The sequence below is a fragment of the Fukomys damarensis genome, unplaced genomic scaffold (assembly GCF_012274545.1).
Source record: "Fukomys damarensis isolate Sample0158 unplaced genomic scaffold, DMR_v1.0_HiC HiC_scaffold_14, whole genome shotgun sequence".
In the NCBI taxonomy this organism is placed as follows: domain Eukaryota; kingdom Metazoa; phylum Chordata; class Mammalia; order Rodentia; family Bathyergidae; genus Fukomys; species Fukomys damarensis.
Genome location: NW_022900926.1, coordinates 72,821,517 through 72,849,092, shown reverse-complemented (window position 1 = coordinate 72,849,092; position 27,576 = coordinate 72,821,517). Strand labels below are relative to the sequence as shown.

At 34.5% G+C, this 27,576-nt stretch overlaps 1 protein-coding gene across 6 annotated transcripts in view; it reads right to left on the bottom strand.

Annotated features, from left to right (window-relative positions):
* The window catches only part of Afg1l (AFG1 like ATPase), a 228,255-nt gene that overhangs the window by 87,515 nt on the left and 113,164 nt on the right, over positions 1–27,576 (bottom strand). For all 6 annotated transcript variants that reach the window (XR_004517163.1, XM_010635303.3, XM_033763435.1 and 3 more), the window contains one exon: positions 22,098–22,156. Coding sequence is in view for 5 of the 6 variants with exons in the window: in XM_010635303.3 (XP_010633605.1) it covers positions 22,098–22,156 (59 nt within the window). In the remaining variant the exon portion in view is untranslated. The remainder of the gene's footprint in view (positions 1–22,097; positions 22,157–27,576) is intronic.

Genomic DNA, 27,576 nt, shown 5'->3' with positions numbered 1-27,576 from the left:
AAATAGTAACACATTTACCAATTTACTTTATGTAACTTCAATTTGAAAATAATTTGTTCCCAAAACCATTCTAAAATTATTCCTTTCATTATTTTCTTACACCTTCTATTACAAAACAACCTTACTTGAATGCCACTGACTTGAAGGCAAAAAGGAGTATAGCAAAGATCTTTTTAATATGGGATTGAAAACACAGAAATGCATTTGTCTTTTAGGTAATAATTTTTGTTTAACTTTTCTATTTAGTGTTCTTGTGTATTATTCCTTTCTCTTATTGAAGGTGCAAGCAAAGAAAGGAAAAAGAAGTGTTGATTTAAGAAAACAGATTTCCCAGAAAGAAAAAAAAAAAACTGTGATTAAGATTTAAACAAAAGCCAAAGATGGCTTCCTCTGAGCTCTGATGAGGTCCGGTACCTCATTACGAACAACTGCAAACTTGTGATGCATTTTGTTTCAAGAGAATCCAAAAGTCCTTGGTGTGTAAAGCAGACAGGGGGTGCAGGGTCCATTCACTCTTTCTGTATCACAACTATTATGCAAAAAGTATAAAACACTGCCTTTATGCTGCCAAGCCACAATGACTCTTCCTACATCAAAGGACTTGCACCAGTAGGGTTTTTTCCTTCAAAATTTATTCAAGCTAAGGGCAGAGAGACAACGATTCATACACGCTAATTACGCCTAATTATCTATTCCCTTTTCTGACCAGCTTCGGCCAGTGTTATTTGCTATCTGGATTTCTCACAACCTCCCTTTGCCCTGTCCATCCAGCCCAACAGTGGAGGCTTTGAAGAAAACAGTTGTGGCTTTTTAGAGTTTCCTCAATATAGAGTTCAAGCAAATTAAATAATGATTCTGTTAGTTTTGACACATTTATGCGTTAAATATGAGGACCTCTTGGTTAATTTGGCAAATTCCTCACATCTCTTCATGGGTGGAATCATAGTAACACACTCTCTTACAGGAGCGTCTCCTCATGCTTTCTTTTCATGATCTAAATGAAATGTTTATTGGATTAAAGTTCTTCTCTGCAGACCTCCATGGTGGCCTGTGACAAAGAGCTTAAAAGTTCTATTAATTGGCTTGAGTTTTCAGGGAGGAGAAAAAGAGAATTCTATTTCAAATTACATCACTACTCAAGAAAACTGCCACGTGTAATTAAACTAATTTATCTCATGATTCAAAGAAGCAACTAATTCATATTTAAGACACATCCTCCTTAAACAATTTTTGCTATCAAATAATTGATTTCTTGTAATTTAACCAAAAATAACTATTTACTTAGAGAAAAGAATTCCAGTCCTAAACAGTATGTATTTTACTTGTAAGCCCGTAGTCTGTTGATTTGTTAAATACACATATATAATTTATATAAAATCTATTTTCATTTTATGTAAAACAATTACAGAGAATGTTTTTTAAAAGCAGAAACCCTAAATTACTCTTTTCCAGATAGGCCCTGACTATACAAGGTCTATATTCTAGAATGAAGATGGATAAACTGCATTTTAAATCTGCATCTCAATAATTTTTACCCTAGATATTTATTAATTGCAGGAACACAAAACAAAAACACCAATAGAAATAAAATTTAATGCCTGTTACTATAAATAATTTTTTATTGAAAAATAGATTTTCTCAATAAATAATAAGTTAAGTTTATTTATAAAAATAATAAGTAAGTTTATTTATAAAAATATCAGGTCAATTTCCTTTATTTAGCCTAAAACATGGTAATTTTAGAAATATCTTATAAGTCAAATAAACATTTTTATACTGTAAAATATTAAATATCAGGATTCGAATTAATACTAATGGTTTGTGGGGCAAAGCCACAATGCTTTTCAATTCAGTTGTTTACTGTTTTGTTCTCTTTTGTTTCTTTTAGTCTTAAGAATTAAAAAGGCAACTTGTAAGTAAAGACATCATCATGCTAACAAAGGGTTAATCTCTGAGAGGCTCTCAGGTGACAACACCTCAGAGGTCAGTGAGGCTGACACTGACCCCTGAGGCAGACTGATGATTTCTCACTCTGAAAGCTCTCATATTGAAAGTTATAATGTAAAACTAACAACGCAATCTCACAAGTATGAAAGTTACAGGAGGCAAATGTGGCAAATACACATTTATTTAACAAATCTAAAAATCCAGATGCAGGTGGCTGGACAAAGACTGTACATTTCTTCTAAGGACTACAAATAGTTTTTCTAAACTTTGTGCCAGGAGATCATACCATGACAATATTTTCAAATCGTTCACTACTGGGATGAGGTTCCCTGGGAAAAATTCTCAGAAAATAAAAATATAAAGGCTTATATAGATCTTCACTGTTTTAGATAAAAGATACACAACAGTGAAGAAACATTACCAAGTAGATGATGTAAAGCCATTACTCGAACATAAAGCAATTGTTATAAAAGAAGTAATAAAAACCACGTGACTCTAGATTATAAATATCTTTATGTGTTGCATATTTAAACTCAACTGTTAAATCATAGTATGATATTTTCCAAATGGACAAAGATTTATCAGAAAAGGAAAATTCATATTTATAAGAATCAGTGCTTGAGTCCTACTGAATCTAACTGAAATTAACCAGATGAAATTATATTGCAGAATTCTTTGTTGGTTACTGTTCACCAGGTTACAATTATTACTTCACTAATCAACTAATTACCTAACATTTAACTATAAAGAAAAATAAAAACTTAAGAAAAAAGATATGTTGGGTCAGAGATTTAGCTCAGTGGTGCCGCCGCCTGCTTTGCAAGCGTAAGGTCCCAAGTTTGATGCCTGGTACCAAAAAAAAGAAAGAAAGAAAAAGAAAAAAGACATCTTGCTGTCATTTTGAATAAGAATTAAAGTACTAAACTACTAATGTGAGACTCTATCACTGTATATCTAAAACACAATATACACAATTGCAGAGGAATATTTCCATGGAAGAATTATTTTAGATTTGTTTATAGTGTTAAATTGATTGAGAAAAATCATAAAAATAAAGTTATAAAATTCACATTGAGAACTTTTTTCAATTTTAAAATTTGTGATAGCATTTATTTCCTCTAGGAAGCATTAGGACCCATCACAAATGGATGGTTCATAGACGTGTAAGTAATGGAGTGAGCAAATAGATTTTTATCCAAATGTTAAGACACAGGCCTGAATATCATAGATTGCTGGAAACTGATTAGGTGAGAAGAGCAATGTTTGTCAGCCAATCCAATTTTCAAGAAGGCCAGTAAGAGTAGTTCAACTGAAATCAACCTATGAAACTATTCTGATCAAAACACCAACTGGGCCGGGCGTGGTGGCGCACACCTGTAATCCCAGCACTTGGGAGGCTGAGGCAGGAGGATGGCTGTGAGTTCAAGACCAGCCTGGGCTACATAGTGAGTTCCAGGTCAGTTTCAACTACATAGTGAGACCCTGTCTCAAAAAAAACAAAAACACAAACAAACAAAACACCAATTGATCATCATCTCCTGCTATCTACAATAATGTTAAATAATGATTATAATGCAGTGAGATTATATAGGATAAATATTGTTCAGAAAAAGTAAATATAAGACATGTTACTGTTTAAGGTATATGAAATTAAACACATTTCTAATAAAGCTCATCCTAACAAAGCTAATATTTCTCAAGTTTGAGTTATTTAAAATCAATACTGTGGGGCCGGGGATTTAGCTCAGCGGTTCGGTGGCCTGCCTTGCAAGCGCAAGGACCCAAGTTCAATCCCTGGTACCAAAAAAATAAATAAATAAATAAAATAAAATCAATACTGGACAACACTCAGCTTTTGGTCCATCAGTTTTCTTCCCTTCTATCAACCTATTAGTAAAACACGCTGACATAAGGTTTGCATCACACAAAACAAGTCATAGTTCATGGGAAAAATGTGTGGCTTACATTCATTATTTTAAACAGATACTTGTCCTTTATATGTTATACAGATCAAGGGTTGGCAAATTTTTTCTGTAAAAGTTACATAGTAAATGTTTTAGACTTTCAAGAGCACTACTCTGCTATCACTATGAAACTCTGCTACTGTACTATGAAAAGAGCTGTAATGATACATGAAAAATGTCCATAAAGTTTATCAAGAAAACTATATTTACAAAAATAGATGGCTGTATTTGAACACTGGCTCTATTTTATTGACCTCCAATACAGATTATTACAGGCCACTTTAAAACACTGCAGGCAGACACTAAGACAAATGCATTTAATTTTATAAAATAGTATTAAGCAGATACCAAAAATGCTTCAACAATTATATTTATTCACAAGCTTTTAAAAAATTACATGAGTTTTATAAATCTCACAACAAAGATCCTTCACAAATGATTCAGGTCCTGGAGAAGATGGCCAACTGGAGGGTGACAGCAAAGATGAGTGTCTCCAAATCAGTACTGAAAAAAAGGAGTTACCCTGAGGCAGGGGCAAAAGATAAAATCTAATGCAAGAGGATAAGTAAAAAGAAAATCCAACTGGACTAAAATCCAGTGTTTAGAGGGCATGTGAAGGAAAACCAGACCACTCTTGGATCATAGTATGCCACCCCTGACCCCCAATGCAGCATACACACCACTTGGGGAGAGGACTGGACTGACAGAGGGAGCGCACCTTTCAGTGGCAGCCTGGCAGACCGAACATCTCCAGGGCCAACGGAAGCGTGAGGGGAGAGAAGGTTTCACCAACAGAGACAACAAGTCAGCTAGTTCTGCCACATACAACATGAGTCCAATAGGAGGATCATTCAGCACCCTACCCACAACTATTGTCACTGTCAGCTGGCTGCCATATGGCAGATCCCAGCAACTCCTAGCTGAGAACTGCAGAAGGAAGGGAAAACTCATTCCACAAAAAATACACAGAGCAGAGTCAGACAGCAACTCTCGAAGGAGCCAGAAGAGAGTAAGCACCCTCTTACTGTTTCTTCTGGCAAGGCTGAAACAGACAACTGCTTGACAGACAGTAAACACCACCTACGCTGTTTGGCCATATAATAGGCAGGGAAACCTGTGGGAGGAAGACACAGAGATGTCCGTCATGTTTACCCCACCCTATCAATTAAGGCAGTCCATTTATGGAGGCCTTCAGGGAAAAATGGCTGGAGCTTGAAACCAGAAAATGTGTTCAGAAGGAGCAATAGTGCTCAAGACTTTGGACAGGCAACTGTCTAGTCCACAGGAAGAAACTGCTCAGCTACTTAAAAACAGACAGTGATATATATGCTTAGAAGGAGCTGTGCGAATGCTGTGACAACTATGTGAAGGTTTTCATTTTTTTTTTTTTTCAGGACCTTGTGCTTGCCACTGAGCTACATCCCTGGTCCGAAGCTTTTTATTCTTATTTCTATTGTTATTTTGGTTATTGGAGTTATTGAATCCTTGCTACTTTGTTAGATTTGGGTCATCCTGATTATTGTTATTGTTATTTTTTCTGTTCTCTGTTTCCATTTTTTTCTTTTGGTTAATTATTTTTTAGTGCTGGTTGGTTATCCTTTAATAAATTTCAAAGTTTTCCCTCTGACCTGCCCACTCTTTCAGAGTTTCTTCCCTCCTATCTTTTTTGGGGAAGGGACCAGAAATTGAACTCACAGCCTCACACTTACCAGGCAGGTGTTGAGCCGCTGAGCTACATCCCCGTCCCTCCTTTATCTTCTGACTCTCTCCCCTCCTTATTCTTTGTTCTCCTTACTTCTTCATTATCTCACCTCCTTGCCTCCTCCTTCCTCCTTTCCAACTATCTAATGGCATAAATATAATTTGCCTGTAAAAGTACGTTAGAGAACTAATCAATGCTACAAACTAAACAATACCACTTAAGGGCAAGTCAAGGAAATCCTCAGCAAAACTGGACTTAGAGGACCCAAACAAAATTGCCTAGAAACATAGTAACAAGTACTTTAATTCTCATAGGCTCCTTCAATCTCTAAATACACTCTCACCCAGTTCCATACATCTTCCAGCCTACAGAAATACTCTCTCAAATGCCCTCAACACCAGCCCTTTACATTGGCTATAAAATAATTGCAACAGACTTCAACTACCTGCCTACTTATTCTTTTTACCTATTGATGTTTCTCTTACCTCCCTCTCTTCCCATTGACTTATCCCTTCCTTTTTCCTTTCCCCTCCACCCCAATTCCCCAATCTGACATGAACCACAGATAGCAGTATAATATAGTCCATAAGGGTACTGACAAAAGGGCAAAATTATCAAAACAAGTTTTAATGTTTATGATTGATGTATATTTGGTTCAATTAACAGTGTGATGACCAGTAGAAATTTTCTCCTCACAACACAGTGACAAGGTCCATCCTAATTAAATTGAATACACTGATGGGATAAACAGTATCTCTGAACAAATAAAGCCAAGAAAACATCATTGGTACAAAGAACCTAACTAAAGGTATCCTCGTATCAACAACAAACTCTCTTCAGTCTACTTGACCTCAATCCTCAGCAAAAAAAAAACAAATAGCAACATGAAAAAGCAAGACAATAAAATGTCCCCAAAGACTCCTAAATCTCCCAAAATAGTTCCAAGAGGCACCAGTGGAAACAAAAGCAAACACCAGACAGCTGACCTGTACAAAACGACTGAGGAGGAAGTAAAGGAACAAGGTGAGATCACAGATAATATAACACAAAAGACAGTGGAACTAACATACAAATTGACCAAAGTGAAAATGGGAGAAACAAATCATTTTAAGAAAGGATAAAAATGGAACAAAACATGAATGACAAATTTACCAAAGACACAGACTCCACAAAAAGATGCCAAACAGAAATCCCAGAGATAAAGAATTCTATAGAATTCACAAACACCAGAAATGATGAATATGAAGACAAGGTTTCAGAAAATGAGGACAAAGTGGAAATTCATGACAGTTTACTCAGAGAAGGCTTAAAAATGATAAGACAACAAGAGAAATTTGTTGTAAAGCTACTGAGTTGATGCTAATAAGACTTACTTAAGGCTAACTGGAATTAGAGAAAAATTAGAAGACAGTGTACATGAAATAAAAAAATTCTGCAGAAAACTTTCTGAGTATGAGGAAAAAACTCAATATACAGTAATCAAGGCTTACCAAATATGAAATAACTATGAAAGAAAAAAGAGCCCCCCACAATACATTGTAGTCAAAATCCTAGAAGTCAAACAAAAAGACAGAAAAAAAAAAGATATTGGAGAAAAACAAACAAAAAATCATGTTTAAAGGTAAAGATATTAAAATTATAGCAGAATTCTCAACACAAACCCTAAAGGCCAGGAGAGCTTGAAATAAAGTATTTCAAGCCCTAAAAGAAAACCACTTCCAGTCAAGACTAACATATACTGCAAACCATCTTTCAAAATTGATGAAGAAATAATGACATTCCATGGGAAAAAACACTTTAATATATGTATGAATACCAAACCAGAACTAAAAACAAAAACAAAACAAAAAAAAATTCAAAAATACCCTAGACAAGCCAGGCGTGGTGGCACATGCCTGTAATCCCAGCACTTGCAAGGCTGAGGCAGCATTGCTGTGAGTTCTAGTCCAGCCTGGGCTACATAGTTGAGTTCCAGCTCAGTCTCAACTACACAGTAAGACCCTGTCTCAAAAAACCAAAAAATAGATAGATAGATACCCTAGACAGACACAAAATAGCCAAAAAATTCAAAAAGTCATAGGAATGAATATTTGAAGCAAGGCAAGCAGTGAAATAACAAAGAAAAAAATAAATGCGTCAACAACAGAAAAAGAACACAAGGACAAGAATAAGTAAATACCTTTCAATAATATTTCTCAATGTAAATGACCTTAACTCCTCAATTAAAAGACACACATTGGCTGACTGGATAAAAAAAAACCAGAATCCAAAAGTCTGTTGCATTCAAGAAACTCATCTAATCCCCTAAATTTTATAGACTAAAAGTCAAAGGATAGAAAACAATAATCCATGTACTAGAAGCCAAAAGCACAAAAAAGTAGCAATTTACTCTCAAAGTAAACTTCAAGCTAAAACTAATCAGAAGAGGCAAAGAAGGTCACTACATATTATATAAGGGAACAATTCAACAGGAAGAGATGACAGTTGTGAGACATAGTAACATCCAACTTCATAAAACAAACATAGATGTACAACACCAAATAAATACCAATACAATCATAGTGGGTGACTTCAATAACCCACCTTCACAAAGACAGATCAACTAAACAAAAAATTAACAAGGAAATATCAGACCTGAATCACACCTTTAAACAAATGGATTTAATAGATATCTACAGAATTTCCCAACCAAAGACAGACTACATATTCTTCCCAGCAGTACATAAAACTTTCTCCAAAATAGACCACATATTAGTCCATCAAGTCTACTTAAATAATACAAAAGAATTGAAATCATCCCATGTACCCTATCAGTGAAATCAATTGCAAAAGAAATCATAAAAATTTTACAAAAAATTAGATATTAAGTAACACAGTCCTAAACACTCAATAGTCACAGGAAAAAAATCAAGGAAGAAATTAAACAATTCACAAAATAAAACAATAGTGCCAATACGAACCTATGGTACACAACGAAAATAGTCCAAAGAGGGGAAGTGACTGTTGCGAATGCTTACATTAGAAAAAGAGGGAGCTCAAATAAATAACCTAATAGTGCATCTTGAAAAACCAGAAGAACAAACCCAAACCTGGAAAAAGGAGGGAAATCATAAAGATCAGAGTAGAAATTAAAGAAATTAAAACTTTTTAAAAATCATACAAGAAATCAATGAATCAAAAAGCTGATTCTTTGAAAGAATAAACAAAATAGACACAGCGTTAGCCAAGCTTACCAAAAGAAAGAAAAGGCACACATTAATCAGTGTGAAAGGAAAAAGGCAAAATCACAATGAATACCACCAAAATATAGAGGATCATTAGTAACTACCATGAAAAATTGTACTCCAACAAATTTGAGAATCTTGAAAAAAATGGATTCCTAGACACATATGTATTACCAAAGCTGACTCTAGAAGATATATAAATGCTAAAAAGCTCACAACATATAATGAAATTAAATCAAAAAAATAAAAATAAAACCTACTAACTATAAAAAGTCCAGGACCTCATGGATTCACTGCTGAATACTAAAAGACCTTCAGAAAATATATAACATCATTTTTTTTTTTTGTACCAGGGATTGAATGCAGGACCTTGCAATTGTGAGAAAGGTGGTAGCGCCACTATCACATCAATCTTCTTCACATCAATCTTCTTCAAACTCTTTAATAGAATTGAAAGAGAAGGAGTACTTCCAAACTCATTCCTGGGAGCTAGCATTACCCTGATTTCAAAACAAGACAAGAATCTAAGAAAACTATAGGCAATCTATTTAATGAGCATAGACACAAAAATCCTACATAAGACACTAGCAAACAATGTAACAAATTAAAAAGACCATACATCATGACCAAGTAGGCTTCATTGCAGGGATGCAAGGGTGGTCCAACATAAGTATAAGTAAAATACATCTTATAAACAGAAGCAAGGACAAAAATCATATGGTCATCTAAACAATTGCAGAAAAAGCCTTTGACAGGGCCAGGGATGTAGCTCAGCAACTCAGTGCCTGCCTGACAAGCTCAAAACCCTCAGTTCAACTCGCAGTACAAAAGAAAAAGTCTTTGACAAAATCCAAAATCTATTCATTATGTATTTTAAATCCTGAAGAAAATAGGTATAGAAGGACCTTATCTCAATCTGCTAAAAGCCACTTATGACAAACCAACAGCTAATGTCATATTAAATGGGGAAAACTGACAGCTTTCCTTCCACAATCAGGAACAAGACAGGGACATTCACTATTATCACTCTTGTTCATGTACATTAACAATAAATCCTCCAAGAAAGAAAAATAGGAAAACAACACCATTAACAACAGCAAGATAGATAAAAATCTTAGGATTTAACGGAACCACAGAATTGAAAGACCTCTACAACAAAAACTATAATACTACAAAAAAGGAAATCAAAGAGGACATTAAATGGAAACACATGCCCTGTTCATGGATAGGCAGAACCAAGATTGTCAAAATGGCCATATTCCCAAAACTGATACATAGATCTAATGCAATCCTAATCAAAATATCAACAACATTCCTCACAGAACTTGAAAAAAAATCCTAAAATTCATGTGAAAAAGATGAGACCCAGAATAGCAAAAACAATCTTCAGTAACAAGAGCAAAACAGAGACATCGCAATTCCAGATTTCAAGTTATATTACAAAGCTATCATGAAAAAGCATGGTACTGGCACAAAAACAAACACGTGAATCAGAAGAACAGAATACAGAATGCAGAAAGAACCCCAGTTTCAGCCACCTGTTCTTTGCCAGAGAGATAAAAACATACACTGCAGGAAAGATCACCTTTGTGGAAAATGCTGCTGTGAAAACTGGCTACTCATATGCAGAAGATTGAATCTAGACCCGTATCTCTCACCATGCACTAAACTAAAATTAAAATAGCTCAAAGAACAAAATTTTAAAAGAGAAACACTCGACTTGGTGAAAGATAAAATAGGTAAAATTCTTGAAGACAGGCATAGGCAAGAAGAAATAACATCAAGATTTTACAAATGGGACTACAACAAATTTAAAAAGTTTCTGCACAGCAAAGGAAACAACCAACAAAGTGAAGAGACAACCTACAGAATGGGAAAAAAATTTGCAACCTGTTTCTCTGACAGAAGAGTACTATGTACAATATATAGAGAACTCAGAAAACATCAGCAGACCCCTCAAAATAAAAGACCCAGTAAAAAAATAGGCAACTGAAATTGAAACAGGGAGATACCAAAAGATCTGCATCAGCAAGTGGAGAACAAACTTGGAGTGGGAAATAAAGCCAGAAGATAACAACAGACTACAGGAGAATGAAACACAAGCCCTCCAGGCTTATGTCAGTGGGCTTAGGTCCCATTTTCTAAGGTTTGGGTATCATTTTCCAAACCTAACAAGAGGCACCCAACAGTAATCTAAACAACTTGTTTCTGTAAAACATGATGTTGAGGACAAGCACGACCCTGTGGGAAGATGGGAAGAATTCTTTGGAGCGACACTGATCCGTAAAAGGAGCAGAGGGTGTAGAATGTTCTGACAGACAATGTTACAGACAGGACAGGCAGCCAGAGAAGATTCGGTGAAGGACACTATAACCAAAGCCAGATCACCATAGGTTCAACAAAGCCTTCATCAGATTACTGGGGCCAGGGATTTAGCTTAGTGGTTCCAATGCCTGCCTCACAAGTGCAAGGTCCTAAATTCAATCCCCAGTATAAAAAAAAAAAAAAAAAAAAAAATTAGTGGGACTTTCTCATAACCCTAGAAATAAGATATTCATACCTTTTGAAAGAATGCCTTTGTTTTTTTCAGTTACAACTAATGGTATATACCCTGAGTTCTACGGGCTATTATGTCAGACTTTTCTGCTTTAAGTCCCATAAGTCAATTCAATTTGTCTGCCATATAGTCTTTTTGTGTATAAAAACATCTAGACAAAAGAGGTCCCCTCCCAGATTCATTTGCCTGGGAGCTATTTACTTTTGTTTTACAATGAAAGCTGCCTTCTGCTTTCACTTTACAACAAAATACTTTTGCTCAGTCCTCTTTTGACTCTCCACATTGTAATTTTTTGCTGGCTTCAGAGAAAAATACACCTGCCAAATGGTAACACAATGAATAGACACTTCTCAGAAGAAGTATAAATGGCCAATAAATATATGAAAGAATGTTCAGAATCTCTGGCCATTAGAGAAATAAAATCTAGCTCTAGAAAGAATTGCTATCATCAAGAAATCAAATAATAAAAATTGCTGGTGAAGTTGTGAGGAAAAGGAACACTTCTACATTATTGGTGGGAATGTATATTAGTAGAATCACTACAGAAATCAGTACAGAGATTCCCCCAAAAGATAATATAGAAATTCCATCTGATCCAGTATTCCCCTTCCTAGTATCTTCCTAAAAGAGTTAAAGACATCACATTACAGTAATCCATGAATAGCCATGTTTACAGTAGCCCAATTCATAATAGCTAAGTTGTGGAAACAGACTATATGTTCATCACAGATGAATGGATAAAGAAAATGTGGTATCTATACACAAGGAGTACTACTCTACTATAAAGAAGGATAAATTTCAGTCATTTGTAGGAAAATGGATGTACTTTGAGACCAAGTGAAATAAATCAGACACACAAAGTTAAATATTGTGTGATAAAATAAAAGATAGACAACAGGAAATAGGGAGATAGATCTTTTCCAAATGGGAAGCAAACTAAGATATTGGAAGAGTATGTAAGAACAATAAGATGTGTCATGTACATGTACCAAACACCCACAGTGAATGTATTCATTATGTTCTGCAAACATGTACTAATGAAAGACTAAAGGAACCAATCAGTAAAATCAGAGCTCCATATTACCTGTTAAGCACTTAAAATTCAGATTCACTGAAGCAGGATTAACAATTATATTAATAACCTTTGTATAAAAATAACTGTCAAAATGTTTTTATTTATATGCAATGCAATGTATACTTTGCTTTTTATTGGGGGGGTCTCAGTTTAAACAAATCTCCACGCCTCAAGTAAACAAAAGAAATGCAAGAAATGCATTAGTAACTATTCTGGGAAATTTTTAATGAATTGTTAATGACATTTTCAATTTACAATTCTCACACTTCGATGTCTTTTCCATATGCCCTGTCCTCCATGATGAACGCTTTTCCCACTTTGTCAACTTTTACTTCTCCTTTAAATCGCAATTTAAGTGTCACCTGCTCCTTAGAAATATCCAAACATAGGGCTGGGGATTTAGCTCTGTGGTGCCACCTGCCTCACAAATGCAAGGACCTGAGTTCAATTTCCAGTACCAAAAAAAAAAAAAAAAAAAAAAAAAAAACAACATGTGCTATCTCCTTCACTCAAACTGCAAGTTTGGGTTAAATCCTCTTTTCTACACACTTCAACATCTTGTAGTCAATTCCGTTACATAGGTTTTCATGTGATATAATAAAAAAATTCATTGTCTGACTTATTGTCCAGATAGGATGATATTTGGGTTTTTTTGAGACAGGGTCTCACTATTTAGTTGAGACTGACCTGGAACTCACTATGTAGCCTAGGTTGGCCTCGAACTCACAGCAATCCTCCTTCCTTAGCCTCCCCAGTGCTGGGATTGATTACAGGCGTCTGCCACCACGCCTGGCTCCAGATAGGATGATATTTAATCAGATTCAATTAAACTTTACCACTTCTTACCATATCTCCATTTATGTTATTAATTTTCATTAGTAGTATAAAAATCCTAATTTTTTTTCAGAAAACTTCATGAAGACTACTATATGTCTGAAATTATCATATGTTCAAAAATACATCTGTGCATTTAGATGTATGTGACAACCTAGCTAAAACCAATGTCACACCTTTTAACTTTAATGTAGTAAAAAGTATTCTACTTTACTTTATTCTGTTAGTATCTATTTGTAGTGAGCAAGCCTCACACCAGCTCGATTTTTCCCAATACTTTTTCTTCTACGTGATTATAAGATTTCCCCCCACTTATTTTTTCCTTTTCTTTTGTTGGTACTGGGGATAAAACTCAGGACCTTGCACTTGAGAGGCAGGTGCAGTGGCACTGAGCTAAATCCCTAGCATCTCCTTTTATCTTTAAAGTTCAGTTGTGCACCAGAAAAAATTCTTACTCTTGATGGGGTTAGGAAAATATAGAGTGATCACTTTGACTATGAAGCTTCAATCCAACTTTATTTCATGAAAGCTTTCTTCTATTTATGTCTTTTATGAAATATGAATTATGTGAATATATGATATTTACTACCTATTTTCCATATCTAGCATTTTCCCTATAATGATTTTTATCTGATTATTCTAGTTTCATTTTGTGTAATTTTTCATATATCTGGCCTCTATCAATAATTTCATTTTCAGTATGTCAATTCTACATTTTCTAAGATGCTTTTATTTTTCTTAATAGGCTTATCCTTAATCTGTTTTCCAAATTCTGTCAGCTAACTTTTCATATAATAATATATTTAATTCATCTCTGATCTTTTATTCATATCGTCAAGTTTTATCTGAAAAATTCTCCCACTCCCTGGCAAAGTTCTTCCAAAGTACATTAATCATTCACTTTTATCTACTAGCTCCTACCTTCTTCCTTCCCCCCTGCTCCTGATGCCTCCTTCCTGTGTCCTTTTTCTTTACTTTCAGTACTAACAATAGATAGAACCTCAGGTCTTCACACTGAGCAACATCTCCAGGCTTTTTATTTTTCATCTTTGATACAGGGTCTCCAAAAGTCACTAATTGCCCGGGCTGCCCTCAAACTTGCAAACCTCCTGCCTCAGCCTGTCAGAATGCTGGGATTAGAGGCATACACCACCTCGCCCAATTCCTATATCTTTTTTCAATGTGTCGTCCTCAAGAAGCATTGGTTAGATACTTAATCCCGAGTGCAATAGTGTTGGGAGGTGGGACTTTTAAGAAGTGGCTAGGTCATAAGGACTCTGCCTTCATGAATAGACTGTTATTATCATGTTATCGTGGGAGTGAAAAAAGAATGAATTTGACTCCCGTCCTACCCATTTCCCTTTTGCATACAAGCGTGTTCTCTTTTGATCTTCCACTTTCTTCCATGAAATGACACAGCATGATGGCCCTCACCAGATGTGGGCCACATAATCCCAAACTTAGAACTTTAAGAAGTAAATCTGTGTTCTTTATAATTTATCCAATCTCAGATATTCTTTTATGGCAGCATAAAATAAACCAAGACACCATCATTCTATTTCTCTTTATAATGACCATGTTGAATCCATTTTCCTCTTTGCTGGTACTTCAACTTTGAACATAAGTTTTCCTATGTAAATCTGCTGACTTCCTAAGAATAGTAAACAAAATGTACCTATTTATAATTTTTTTGTTGTAAAAATCACATACAATCATCCCAGAAGTCTTGGAAAAGTCTAAAAGAGAAAATTAAAAGCACCCACAATACTATTTTTCAGAAATAAGTTCAACTAATATTTTGAGATATTGATCTCCAGTATTTTTCTATCTATATATATTATTTCTATCATTGATACAGTAATGGATATGCTTCTGTATTATATTTTTCACTTCCATTACCTGTGAATTTTATTATACATATTGAAGAGATTTTAGAAAATAACATTCCTTCATGTGTTATCATCTAAGTCTTAACTGTTCTAAAAAAGTGAAAGATGCAACAAAAAATCTCTTCTTTTTATACTTCTCCTACTTATGTATACTTTGGGTATCTAGGGTAAAACATAGTTCTGAGTTCCTGAATAACAACAAAAAAGTTCCTATCCTTTCTCTTTCTAATTAAAAACTAAGAGGAGCTACAGGTGTAACTCACTGGTAGAATATGGGCTCACCATGTGTGACATACTGGGTCCAATTCCCAGTACACATACATAGAAACACTACCTAAAAAGTACTTTGGGCCAAGACAGAGCAGTTCAAGCTGGATTTTGCCCTCTTGCCATAAATCACTAAAATATTGAAAACTAAATAACAACAACAAAAAAACAAATGAAACAACTCATACCAGACATTACAAAATGACTACCAAAAGACAGCAAGCCCTAAGATGTAAAAACTAAATCAGGCAAACAAGCTCTACATTTTTCCTGGCTTTCTCTGTATAAATAATTGATAGATTGCAGCCCAGCAATCTATATGAGTTAAGGAGATGGTAATCAGAGTTTTGGAAATCTGAAGAAGTTGGAATATGCACAGGATAAAAGGAAGCTGTGCAAAGAAAGGTATCTGCATAGAGAAGTCTATAAACTTTGGCTGAATATTAAATTGCACATGCACAGAGTAAAACTCCATAAGACTGGACAAAGAACAACTCACATAAAACTAGGAATTGCAAGCATTCTGAATGGAAAGTTTTCACTGAACACAAGGATTCAACAGAAAATCTAGAAGTGTCATTCCTAGAAGGGTTAAAACAGGCCTAGAATAAAGTCTGATCTAGATACACTCTAGCAAAACTTAAAAACAAGCCTCAGGGGCTGAGGATTTAGCTCAGTGGTTCTGCTGCCTGCTTTGCAAGGTCCCGACTGATCACCAGTACCAAAAAAAAAAGACAAGCCTCAAAAGGATCAAGCTGATCTGCAAGAAACTTAGACACTCGCCAAAATAAAATTAAACATCGTCAGAGGAAATAACAGAGATTCAATGCAATAATCACCATGTCCAGCATCTAATCATAAATTACCAGATTCACAAAATAAAAACATGAAAATATGAATCACAACTTAGAAAAAAGCAGATCACAGGAAAAAATCCAGAAATGACAACGATGATTGAATTAGCAGTTAAGAACTTTTAATAATTTGACTTCTGCTTCAGGGAAGATAGTGATATATTTCTCCCTATTTCTCCTGTGAGGTACAATTTTAAACCTTGGAAATCACATGAGGAGTTGGAATCCTTCTGCCAGTAGCAAGAGAGAACAAGAAGCACCCTACTTTTGGTGTCAACAGAAGATAAATAGAAAACCTGAGTTTCTACTTATATCTGGCAGTAAAAAAAAGCAGTGCTTTCCCTCACCTGACAGTCTAATGTCCAAAATTATCATCCAAAACAGAAATTTTAAGTTGGAGCCACAAAGAAGATAAATAGATTAAATAAGTACATGAAAAGGTGCTCAAAGCTCATTGTTCCAACCCATTCAACAGACATCTGCATCTTTCTATGTGCTGCCAGCTGCATCTCTGACATAGCTGGTGAATGTGGTATAAGCAGGCTTGGCCATATTGGTTTCCTAGTCACCAAGGCTGCTTTTAAATGGCTAAGGGGATGTTGTCACAATCAATGAGCCTTCACTGACCTACATGGTCTAGTATGGCAAGCTCAATGCACAACTAAGGCTGGGAGTGGGAAGGTTGTCATCAATGGAAAGCCCATTTCCATCTTTCAAGAGTCAAATCAACCTCAAATGGGGAGATTAAGGTGCTAAAATGTTACACTGGTGTCTTTACTACCTTTGGGATGGCTAGAGCCAAAAGATCATCTTTGCCCCTTCTACTGAAACACCCATGTTTATGATGGGTTTGAACCATGAGAAGTACAACTCACTCAAGACCATCAGCAATGCCTCCTGCACCACAAGCATTCAGCACCCCTTCCCCAAGCCCAGATCATCCAAGACAACCCTGGCATCATGCAGAGGCTCATAGCCACAATCACAGCATCACTGCCACCCAGAAAACCCTGGATGGCCCCTCTGGGGAACTGCTGCTTGATGGCCATGGGACTATCTACACCATCACTCCTGTGTCTACCAGCACTGCCAAGGCTGTGGGTAAGGTCTTCCCTGAGCCAAATGGGAAGCTCACTAGCATGTCTCTCCACATGGCCCCCTCAACGTGTCAGTAGATCAGACCTTACATCTGGAAAAAGCTGCCAAGTGTGATGACATCAAGTAAGTAATAGAGTAGACATTGGAAAACCCCCTAAGGAGGTTTCTGGACTAAACTGAGTATCAGGTTGTCTCCTTCAACTCTAACAGTGATACTGCTCTTCCATCTTTCACGTTGAGACTGGCATTGCCCTCAACAGCCACTTTGTCAAGCTCATTTTTTGGTAATACAGTAAATTTGGCTACAGCAACAGGTTGGTAAATCATATGGTCCACGTGGCCATCAAGAAGTGACAGCTCCCTGGCCCACCATCCCTAGTGAAAGTATGAAAGAAAGAGAAGACCTCAGGTACTGACAAGTTCCTGTCACAGTTCAGTCCCCCAACACACTGAGACTCTTTCCTCTTTGACACAGTTTCCATCTGGGATCCCAGGAAGAAACGGAAGAGTTTAAGAAACCCCACCTTGTCCTGTACCATTAATAAAGTCTGCTATATCCCAGAAAAGATACTCAGCATTACTAATAATTTGGGATACACAAATCAAAACCATGAGATTTCATTTCACATTCATTAGGATGATTTATCAAAAAGAAGCCAGGCGTGGCAGTACACGCCTATAATCCCAGCATTCGGGAGGCTGAGGCAGAAGGATCACTGTGAGTTTGAGACCAGCCTGGACTACACAGTGAGTTCCAGGTCAGTCTCAACTACATAGTGAGTCCCCGTCTCAAAAAAGCAAAAAAATTTAAAAAAAAAAGGAAAGAAAATAGTAGCTCAGTGGCACAGTATTTGTCTAGTATAACAAGGCCCTGGGTTCAATCCCCAGCACTGTAAAAAAAGAAAAGAACAACAGTTATGGAGATTATATTGCACATGGGAATAAAAAATGGTGCAGCCACTATAGAAAACACTATGACAAATCCTAAAAAAATTTAAACATATAATTACCCTATGATCCCACAATTCTACTTCTGAGTATACACAAAAGAACTGAAAGCAGGGGGCCAAACAAATATTTTGACAAAAATGTTCATAGTAGCTTTGTTCACAATAGCAAAAAGGTAGAATATCTCAAATGGCCATTAATAAATGGATAGGCAAGATGTGGTATGGACAACTGTCACAGTAGTCAAAAGGAATAGAGTCATAGCGCAAGCTACATCAATGAATCTTGAAGACATTATAGTTTTCTAATTAGAAAATATGATTTCTTTAACCCATGTTTCTTCCTTTTGTCCGCCCCTTCTCTCACTCAGGTTAGGTTTGTTAATTATGCTGCTTAAGTCTTTACTGTTATATATTTTCCCCATCTATTAATAAGGCTTATGAAAAATATCTCCTGTTACATTTGTAATTTTGTTTCGCTTGTAATCCCATCATTTGCCTCACATATTTAAAGGCTATAAGGTACATGCAGATTTAAAATGATAAAATACTGCCTGTAAATGGAACTTTTAAAAATCATTGAGTAATGACTATTTGTTTTAAGGATATTCACAACTGCCTATTGAAGCATTTTTATCAAGACTACTTTAAAATCTTTATCAGATAATTCCGACATCTCTGTCATCATGATTGACATTGTCTTCAGTCGGCTGTCTTTTCACAATTAGTTTGAGATCCTTCTGGTTTTGGGTATGAGTGATTTTCAATTGAAACTTAGGGGACATTTTCATAATTTGTCATAAGACTTTGACCCTTATTTCTTTAAATTAAGATTATTATTTCAGGAAAATATATATATAAGATAAAATTTACTGTCTTAACCACTTTTAAGTATACAATTCACTGGCATTAAGTACATCCATTATGTTGTGCATCTATCACCATTCTCCATTTCTATAACATTTTCATCATCAGAAACTGCACCCATTAAACAATAATTACCTATTTCCTCTTCCTTTAAGATCCTGACAACCTCTATTCTACTTTTTCTAAAATTTGACTTTTCCAGCAACCACACATAAATAGATCATATAATATTTGTCCTCTTTTGCCTGTTTTATTTCACTTAGCATGTTTTCAAGGTTCATTCATATACTATGTACCAGAACTTCATTCCTTTTTATAGAAGAATGACGTTACACTATATGTCTATACCACATATTATTTATTCACCTATTGCTGGAGTTATAACTTTTAATAATATATTAGTCCTCCTCTTCATTCCTACTCTTTTTTTTTTTTTTTTTTGTACTGGGGATGAACTCGGATCCTCGCGCTTGTGAGGCAGGTAACAGAACCACTGGGCTAAATCCCGGCCCTCATTCCTGTTATCTTAAGAAAATATTATTTTTACTAAGTTCTTATTATGTTTCAATACTCCAAGCAATATATCGTAAGCTTCTATGGTAAATTACAAATGTGTTATCATTTTGACTTACAGAAAATAATATAAAAGTGAATTTTACAATATACTTTTTTCCTGATAAATTTCAATCTTGTTTATAACCACTTATTGTTAAACTGTGATTCTCTATTTAAGACTGACTTCTACTATATATTTCTCTCAGCTGAGCCAAAAGGCAGATGTAACACTCAATCTAAATGGGCAAAATATTATTAAGGAAGTTAATATGAAACTGCCTTTCCTTACAAAGGAAACCTCATGTGGCCAAACAGAAAAGATCTAGAGAAACCAACTCTATAGTTTCTTTCACTAATCTGATTTTTTGTTCTACGTGAGAAAACTTTTGGAAGATTTATGCTGTTAATTTTTCCCTTTATATTCATGTCTTTGCATAGATGGAAACGTGTTAGACCTTTTCTCATTCAGTCAGATATTTCAATTCCCAAGGATTTCGGTTCATAATTACAAATAAAGTATCATTCAACTTGATTCATCTTCACTTTCAAATTGTGGATTACTGTACTCATGTTTTATTTTCCTTCCTCTTCACACACACACACACACACACACACACACACACACACACAATTTAAGAATAAAAAGGAAGCAAAAATTAAATTTAATCTGACAAATTTAGTTGTCTATTAATAGTGCTGTTATATATTAAATAAAGAATGACAAATTACTGGCCATAAAAAAAGATTTAAGGCCAAAAGAAGAGTATACCTAAAAGTTCCCTAAGAACCTCTTAACTTGTTTCATTCTGTGAATCTTTTCTTTTTATATTCTATGTATTTTATGCTATATGAGGATACTATTTTTAGCCCCTATTTTTCTTAGTTGTCTTATTTATATTTTGATATCTTTATATGCAGTATTATTTTAGATTCCTAGTATGAAGAAAATGCTGCAAATCTACCTTCTCCTTATGTAAAAAAAAAAGAGAGAGAGAGAGAGAATATAAAGGGAAAAAAATTACTAACAGCAAGAATATCCAAAAGTACTTTTCCTATATCTATAAATAACTCAGAGAAATTAAAATCCCTAGGAATCTAAAATTAGTTAAGGAAACACATGTTTAAATTCTCCTAAGTATAGCAGAGGGAATAAAGTTTGATACCAATAATAATTCCAACTACAGTGTATGTCAATAAGATTGTCTGATTGTGTCTCTGGAATACTTGAAGGCAAAATGTTTTAACTACTCCTCAGTAAGAATTTTCAAGTTTTTAGTTTTTGTTAAATACAACTTTATCTATTCTTCAGAAATGTTGATATGAACTGGAAAAAATTATGTACCTAAAATTATGGTAATTATGTTTTTGGCACATAATTGTGCTTCTTTTGGGTACTACACATTTTGCTTTCTGTTATAAGTATTTGTACGCATTCTACAACCTCAACTAGATTATAAATAACCTAAAGCAAGATATAGTCTACTTTACAATTATATTATCCTGTAGTGCCTAAACTGATACTTTTTCTATGCTAGGTTTTCAATAAATATTGATAGATTATGGAATTATTGAATAATCATGTAAAAATTATTTAAAATTAACAGCAAAAAGCAGTATATGTAATCCCAGCACTTGGGAGGCTGAGGCAGGAGGATCACTGCAAGTTCAAGGCCACCCTGGCCTTCATAGTGATTTCCAAGTCAGCCTGAACTTCACAGGGAGACCTTGTCTCAAAAAAAAATTTAATAGTGAAAAAGGAGGTTATTTATTCTTAATCATATTGTAATGAAGACTATTTTAAACTCTATGCAATGATGATACACACAAATATTTAAACTATTTATGTGCCTCAACTTGACATAATTTTATGATAACTTGATGGCAATCACATTTAAATATATTAGAATATTTTTGTAATAATGCTATTCTAGAATAGCAACTTTAATAGCTGGGAAAACATATTAATAATGGCCATTAACCTGAAGGAAACAGGGAATATTAAACATTTTTTTCAGAAATAAATATATAAGTTTAAACATCCCACTGTAATATTTATGAGCAAACCTCAAATTAAAATTTATAAAATGCAAACTATCAAATGTTTCAGAGAATAATTTAGAGTATACTGTATTCGATAATTTTCCCATGTACACATGGATGAATATTGCATAAAAAGATTCTGTTCTCCTTTACTGTCTTTGAATATCAATATCTAAATATCAAAATGAATTCTGTTTGAATACATGACTTACAGAAGCCCTTGATTACCTCTCAATATGGTCACAACTACTGAACAAAAGTAAGTGATTCTTCTTACCTTCAGGACAGCTATGAATGGTACAAAGTTAGCCCTTTGGAGTCCATTCTTATAGAGATCTAAAAAAAAAAAAGTTTATGAGGTTTTTATTTAGCTTAAATCATCATAGTAGTTTATCTTTAGCCTGGCAAATAAAGCTTCTTACCAATTAAAAAAAAAGAGCAAAAGAAAAAAAATTGATTTTTTATTCAAATACTATGCAAAATTCACCACAATTTTTTTAAATTTAAGTTGGATTTATTGGTACATTCTAGGTAGACAGTACAGTTACATTCACCATAATTTTAATAAAAGAAAAAATGAAGTATTGTAGTTCAAATTAGCTTTAAACAATCACAAGACGCAATGAAAGAATTTGCAAGCTCTCCCTACCCAAATTAAAGCCAATAAACCAATACAAGAAGATGATATATTTAAAAGAACTTAATAGTTGAATATATAGGATTATATTGGGAAAAAAGTAAAATGCTTCTTAATTCAGTCTGTACGTTTTCAGGAAAGACGTAAAATTGTGTAATATAATTAGTCTTTCAGAAAATATATAATAGAATGGCTCCTGTATTTTTATTAAGGTTATATATTTAACATTAATGTAGAAAAATGCCACTTTAAATGAAATTGCCTAAAATTAGAACTATTCTTAACAGACTGCAAATACACTAAAATTAATCATAAACAGGAGGTATTTACTGACTTAGAAAAGTGACTTAATATATGTACATCTCTCAGTAAATATATGCTTACATACATATACATACTCAAAATATATTTATTGTGAAGAATAAGCAAGTAGAAAGGAGAAAATGTAAGCTCTGATTACTTTTCTTCTTAGGAAAATGTTTAAGAATTTAAAGTAACATTGCATAAAATATTGCTTTGTATAGGCACTCTATAAAGTTATTAGATTTTCAAAAAATTATGAAACTGGAATAATAAAGTTTTCTCAATAATAAAAATATAAATTAAATTAAATTGTGTTTCATACTTTTTTAGTATGGCATTATGGGATCTTTTCTATACTTTCTTGTTTACAGAAAATTTCATAAGCATGATAGATTTCGACTGCCACATTTACTTATGGAAATAAAATATGATCATTAGGAAACATTTATTCTCTTTAGAAAAATAGTCATCATAACATCATTACAGTGAAGAAAGTATTTGCATAAGCTCTTTGGTTAATTAAGAACTAGGAGATTCAATTCCAGTACATTTAAATTTTTTTTTTTTAGAGATGTCATAAAAAATAAGATAATGGTGGTCAGGTTGTTAGGGTTTCAGAATTGAAATTGAGATTTTTTTGCCTTCCTATAATTAATACTTCTAATGAGTAAAATGGACAAAATATAGGAAATGGCTTTAAACTTAAGTATTTTCATAGTTTTCCCTAATTACCAAAAACAGCTGGGAAAGGTGCATAAAAACATGTCTGTCAGAGTTTGAAACCAGCCTGGGCTACATAGTGAGTTCCAGGGCAGTCTCAACTACATAGTGAGACCCTGTCTCAAAAAACAAAAAACAAAAAACAAAACAAAACAAAATCGTAAACATGTCTGACAAATGTTGCTAAGCATTACTGTCAGGTAATGGTAAAAACTGAAAATAAAACAATTTTAAACACATTCAATTTTTTTTTCTGGTACAGGGAATCGAACTCAGGACCTTGCACCACTGAGCTACATCCCCAGCAACATTCAATTTTTATAGCAGCTTTACTGGTAACAGCTAAAAACTTCAGCTTTCTTTGTGATATCTAAAAACTGGAAGCAATCCAAATGTCTACCACTGGGTTAAGGGATAGACAAATCATGGCATATTTATGCATGAAATACTATTCAGCAATGAAAACAGATAAACTATGCATATAACAAAATAGAATCTCAAAATAATTGTGCATAGTAAAAGAAGTCAGACCAAAAAAATTACATTCTGTGTGGTTCCATTTATATAACACTCTAGAAAAATCAAAACTAATCTGTAGTGACAAAAAGAAAATTAATGGTGGCCTGGAAAGGAGAGTGCACTTTTGACAGTGAGAAATCAGAAAAGGGGACAGGAAATTTTGGTGGATGATGCAAATGTTCACTGTCAGATTGTTGTGATGGTTTCAAGGGTAAGGGTGTGTGTGTGTGTGTGTGTGTGTGCGTGTGCGTGTATGTGTGTCTGTGTGTCTGTGTATGCGTGTTCATGTATTTTTGGTACTGGGATTGAACGTAGGACCTCACTAGTGCTAAGCAAGTTCTCTACCATTGAGGTCCATCTCCAGCCCTTTTTATTTTATTTTGGGACAGGATCTCACTAACTTGCTCAAGCCATCTTGAAACTTGCAATTCTCTCACTTCAGCCTCCTGAGCAGCTGGGATTACAAGTGTCTACCAACACAGTTTTTAGCAATATTTTTAAAAATATATCATTTAAATATGTGCCACTTATTATATACCAGTTGCACCTCATTAAGTTCTTTTAAAATTTATTAGAAAAAATACATATTAGTGAACATCAAGGAATACTATAACTTCTAAAACAATGAATTGTTAACTTCCATAACAATTAAGGTATTACACTAATGAAAGTTTATCTATGTTAAGGTAAGCTTTTAGTCTTGTAGAATAACATTTATATTTTTACAGACATATAATGCTCTATGATGTAGCTTAACAAGCATGCACCTTTTAGGATGTTAATGACAATGAGAGATGTTAAGGCCCACTTGTAATATTCTTGGTTAAAAGATTTCCATTCTTTGATCTCAGGTACCAAAAAAAAACCAAACAAACAAACAAACAAAAAATACAGTGGCCTAAAAGATTTCCACTCATCAGCACAGTTAAAAGAGATCAATAATGCTTTTGTATCTTACAGATTCAATTTTCTAAAGGGTTAACGTTTTAAAAATCCTTTGTAAAGATACATAATGCAAAATTTCATGGTAAGAAGTATTTACTAAACAGGATTCTAAACACAATTCATTGGACTTGAAAAAATCTGTAGGTTTTTATAGGACATGTAAGTGGAAAAAGGATTGTACTCATTAAATTGAAGAGTTTTCTGCAATTCAAATATTATGCTAATTATCAATGCACTAGATCCATCTTCTAAAATGTAATTTAGCTACCAAATTTTTTAGTATTACTTGTTTAGTATTATACATCTTAGACATAAGGATTTTATATTTGTATCAACATTTACCATTATTTTCTAAATACTATTTAAAAATTGAGCAGTCCCTGCCTATTATTTTTTAATGATCTCTGAACAGACCTAAATAAACACTTGGTCTTAAAGATAGAGTACTGGGATTATGAGACATTCATTTTATAGAGAATGGCATAAGAACCTCTAAATTCTTCACAGTGAATAACTATAATAATACTTACAGATGAGATACATGCAAAGAGTATTTTTTAAATATTTACAAGTGCATAAATCCATTGGAGATACAAATGGTTATGTAGATCTTTTCCTTAAAAATTCAAGTGTCAAAACCAAGAGGATTTTACATATGCACAAAATGGTTTAGAGTAAGAAAAACAATTGGGACAGATATTGAAAAAGTGTTTTCCCATAAATTAACATACAATAATTTTATGATTCAACAGAGTCAATATGATTTAACATTTCAAGATATTCTTATTTTATTATAGGTTAAAAGAAAAGGGTATCTTTACACTAAGTAGCAACAATTAGTTTCTTTTAAAAAAAGGAATGTCCTGGAAGGCTGCCCCGAGATCTGCTCTCTCTCCAGCCTACTTGGGCCCATTCCACAGGAGCAGGTAGCAGTGCCCTCCCCTGCCTGCACTGCCAAGAGCTCCAGCAAAGAAGGTAGCCGCACAGGCGCCCCTGAGCCCCCCCACCGCACCCCCCACTCTCAGACCTCCTGATTGTGCCAGTCCTTGGACCCACTCTGCAGAGGTATAGGTGATCATAAAGGGTATTTTTCTGAGCTCCCAACTTTGAACATCTTTTTTAAAAAGTGGGGGGGGGCTGTAGTAGAACTGTGTGGAGTTCAACCCTGCAGAAGGTCGGGGAACTCAATCTGGGCCTTGCAGCCCGAGGTCAGTCTGAGTTGGGGGAATCTGCCATTGGCTAGCTGAGATTAGGGGACTTGTTTCTGCGCATTGCTGCCCACGTTGTATATTATGACAGCAGAGATATAGTCTGAAAGAGGCCCTTCAAATTCTTTTTTTTCTTTCTTTTCCTCATTCCACTCTGCAAATTCTTTTTTCTGACCTTTTTCTTCAACTCAGTCTCTTGTTCCACCATATTATCCGTCATCTCCCTTTCTGTTCCTGTTCCTGCCCTGACTCGGACTTCTTCTTTTATCATTTTTTCTTTTTTCTTTACATTCTTTTCTTCTGTCATTTTACCTCACTCATAGATCAATAGTTTCAAGTGAAAGTGAGCCCCTATTACTGTTAAGGGGATATATTCCTGTCCTTATTCTTGTACCTCTGTCTATCCCTTTTGAATTTAATACTTTCCTAAAGATTGTATGGTCATTCTATGTCCTCTGGCTTCACTTGAAACTTTTTCCAATTCTTTCATTTATCTACTCCTCTCCTAACTCTGTCTAAGCCCCTATCCTAAATGGTAAAGATGTTATATTGAAAAGTGTATTCACTGCAAACATATTTTGGGCTGCTTCTTGATTTTAATTTAATTCACATGGTTTAAAGGTGATAGATTAATGACTACCACAAGTTGTCAGTTTGCAAGTTGTGTTTGATCCTATTCTGTTGCTGATTGTATCAATTGGGATAAAGGATTGTGATTGACTTAATGATTTGTTTTCTCTGATATTGTGAAAATTAGATTGTCTATGAGTCATTAGAGACTCAAAAGCTAAAGTGCAACTATATCAGGAAAATTTAAGTAATAACCCAGAAATTAAACCAAGGACAACCCAACAACAAAAATAAAAATGAGAAAACACTTAAGTAAGACACAAAGACAGACTTCCAGTTCACCAATGGCAAACAGTAGGGCAAATGAGGATGAAAAGACTGATAGTGAACCAAGAGGACACGATAAACCCATAGCATAGAAAGTAACAAAACAGATCAATCAGGCTCTAGAAAAATTCAAAACAGAAATAATTTCCCAGATAACCATAGAGATGGTGAGCAAACTGGAGGTCATGATTTGAGACTCTAGAACAGAAACTGACAAAAAAAAAAAATAGATGAGCTCAAGACCATGACAGAAGCCATGAAGGCCCAGCATAAGAAAGAAATGGAAACAATGTAAGCCCAACAGAGAAAAGAAATGGAATCCAAAAAACAGATTCAAACAGATATCCAGGAGATTAAAAACTCTATTGAAAGTATACACAACAGAATAAAAGAATGCGAAGATAGAATCTGATATAGAAGGTAGGATTGCAGTCAGTGACCATGAAAAGAAAGGTCTCTTAGAAACAGTAAGGCATCATGAGAAATCGATCCAACAACTCCTAGATGATGCAAAGAAGAATAACATA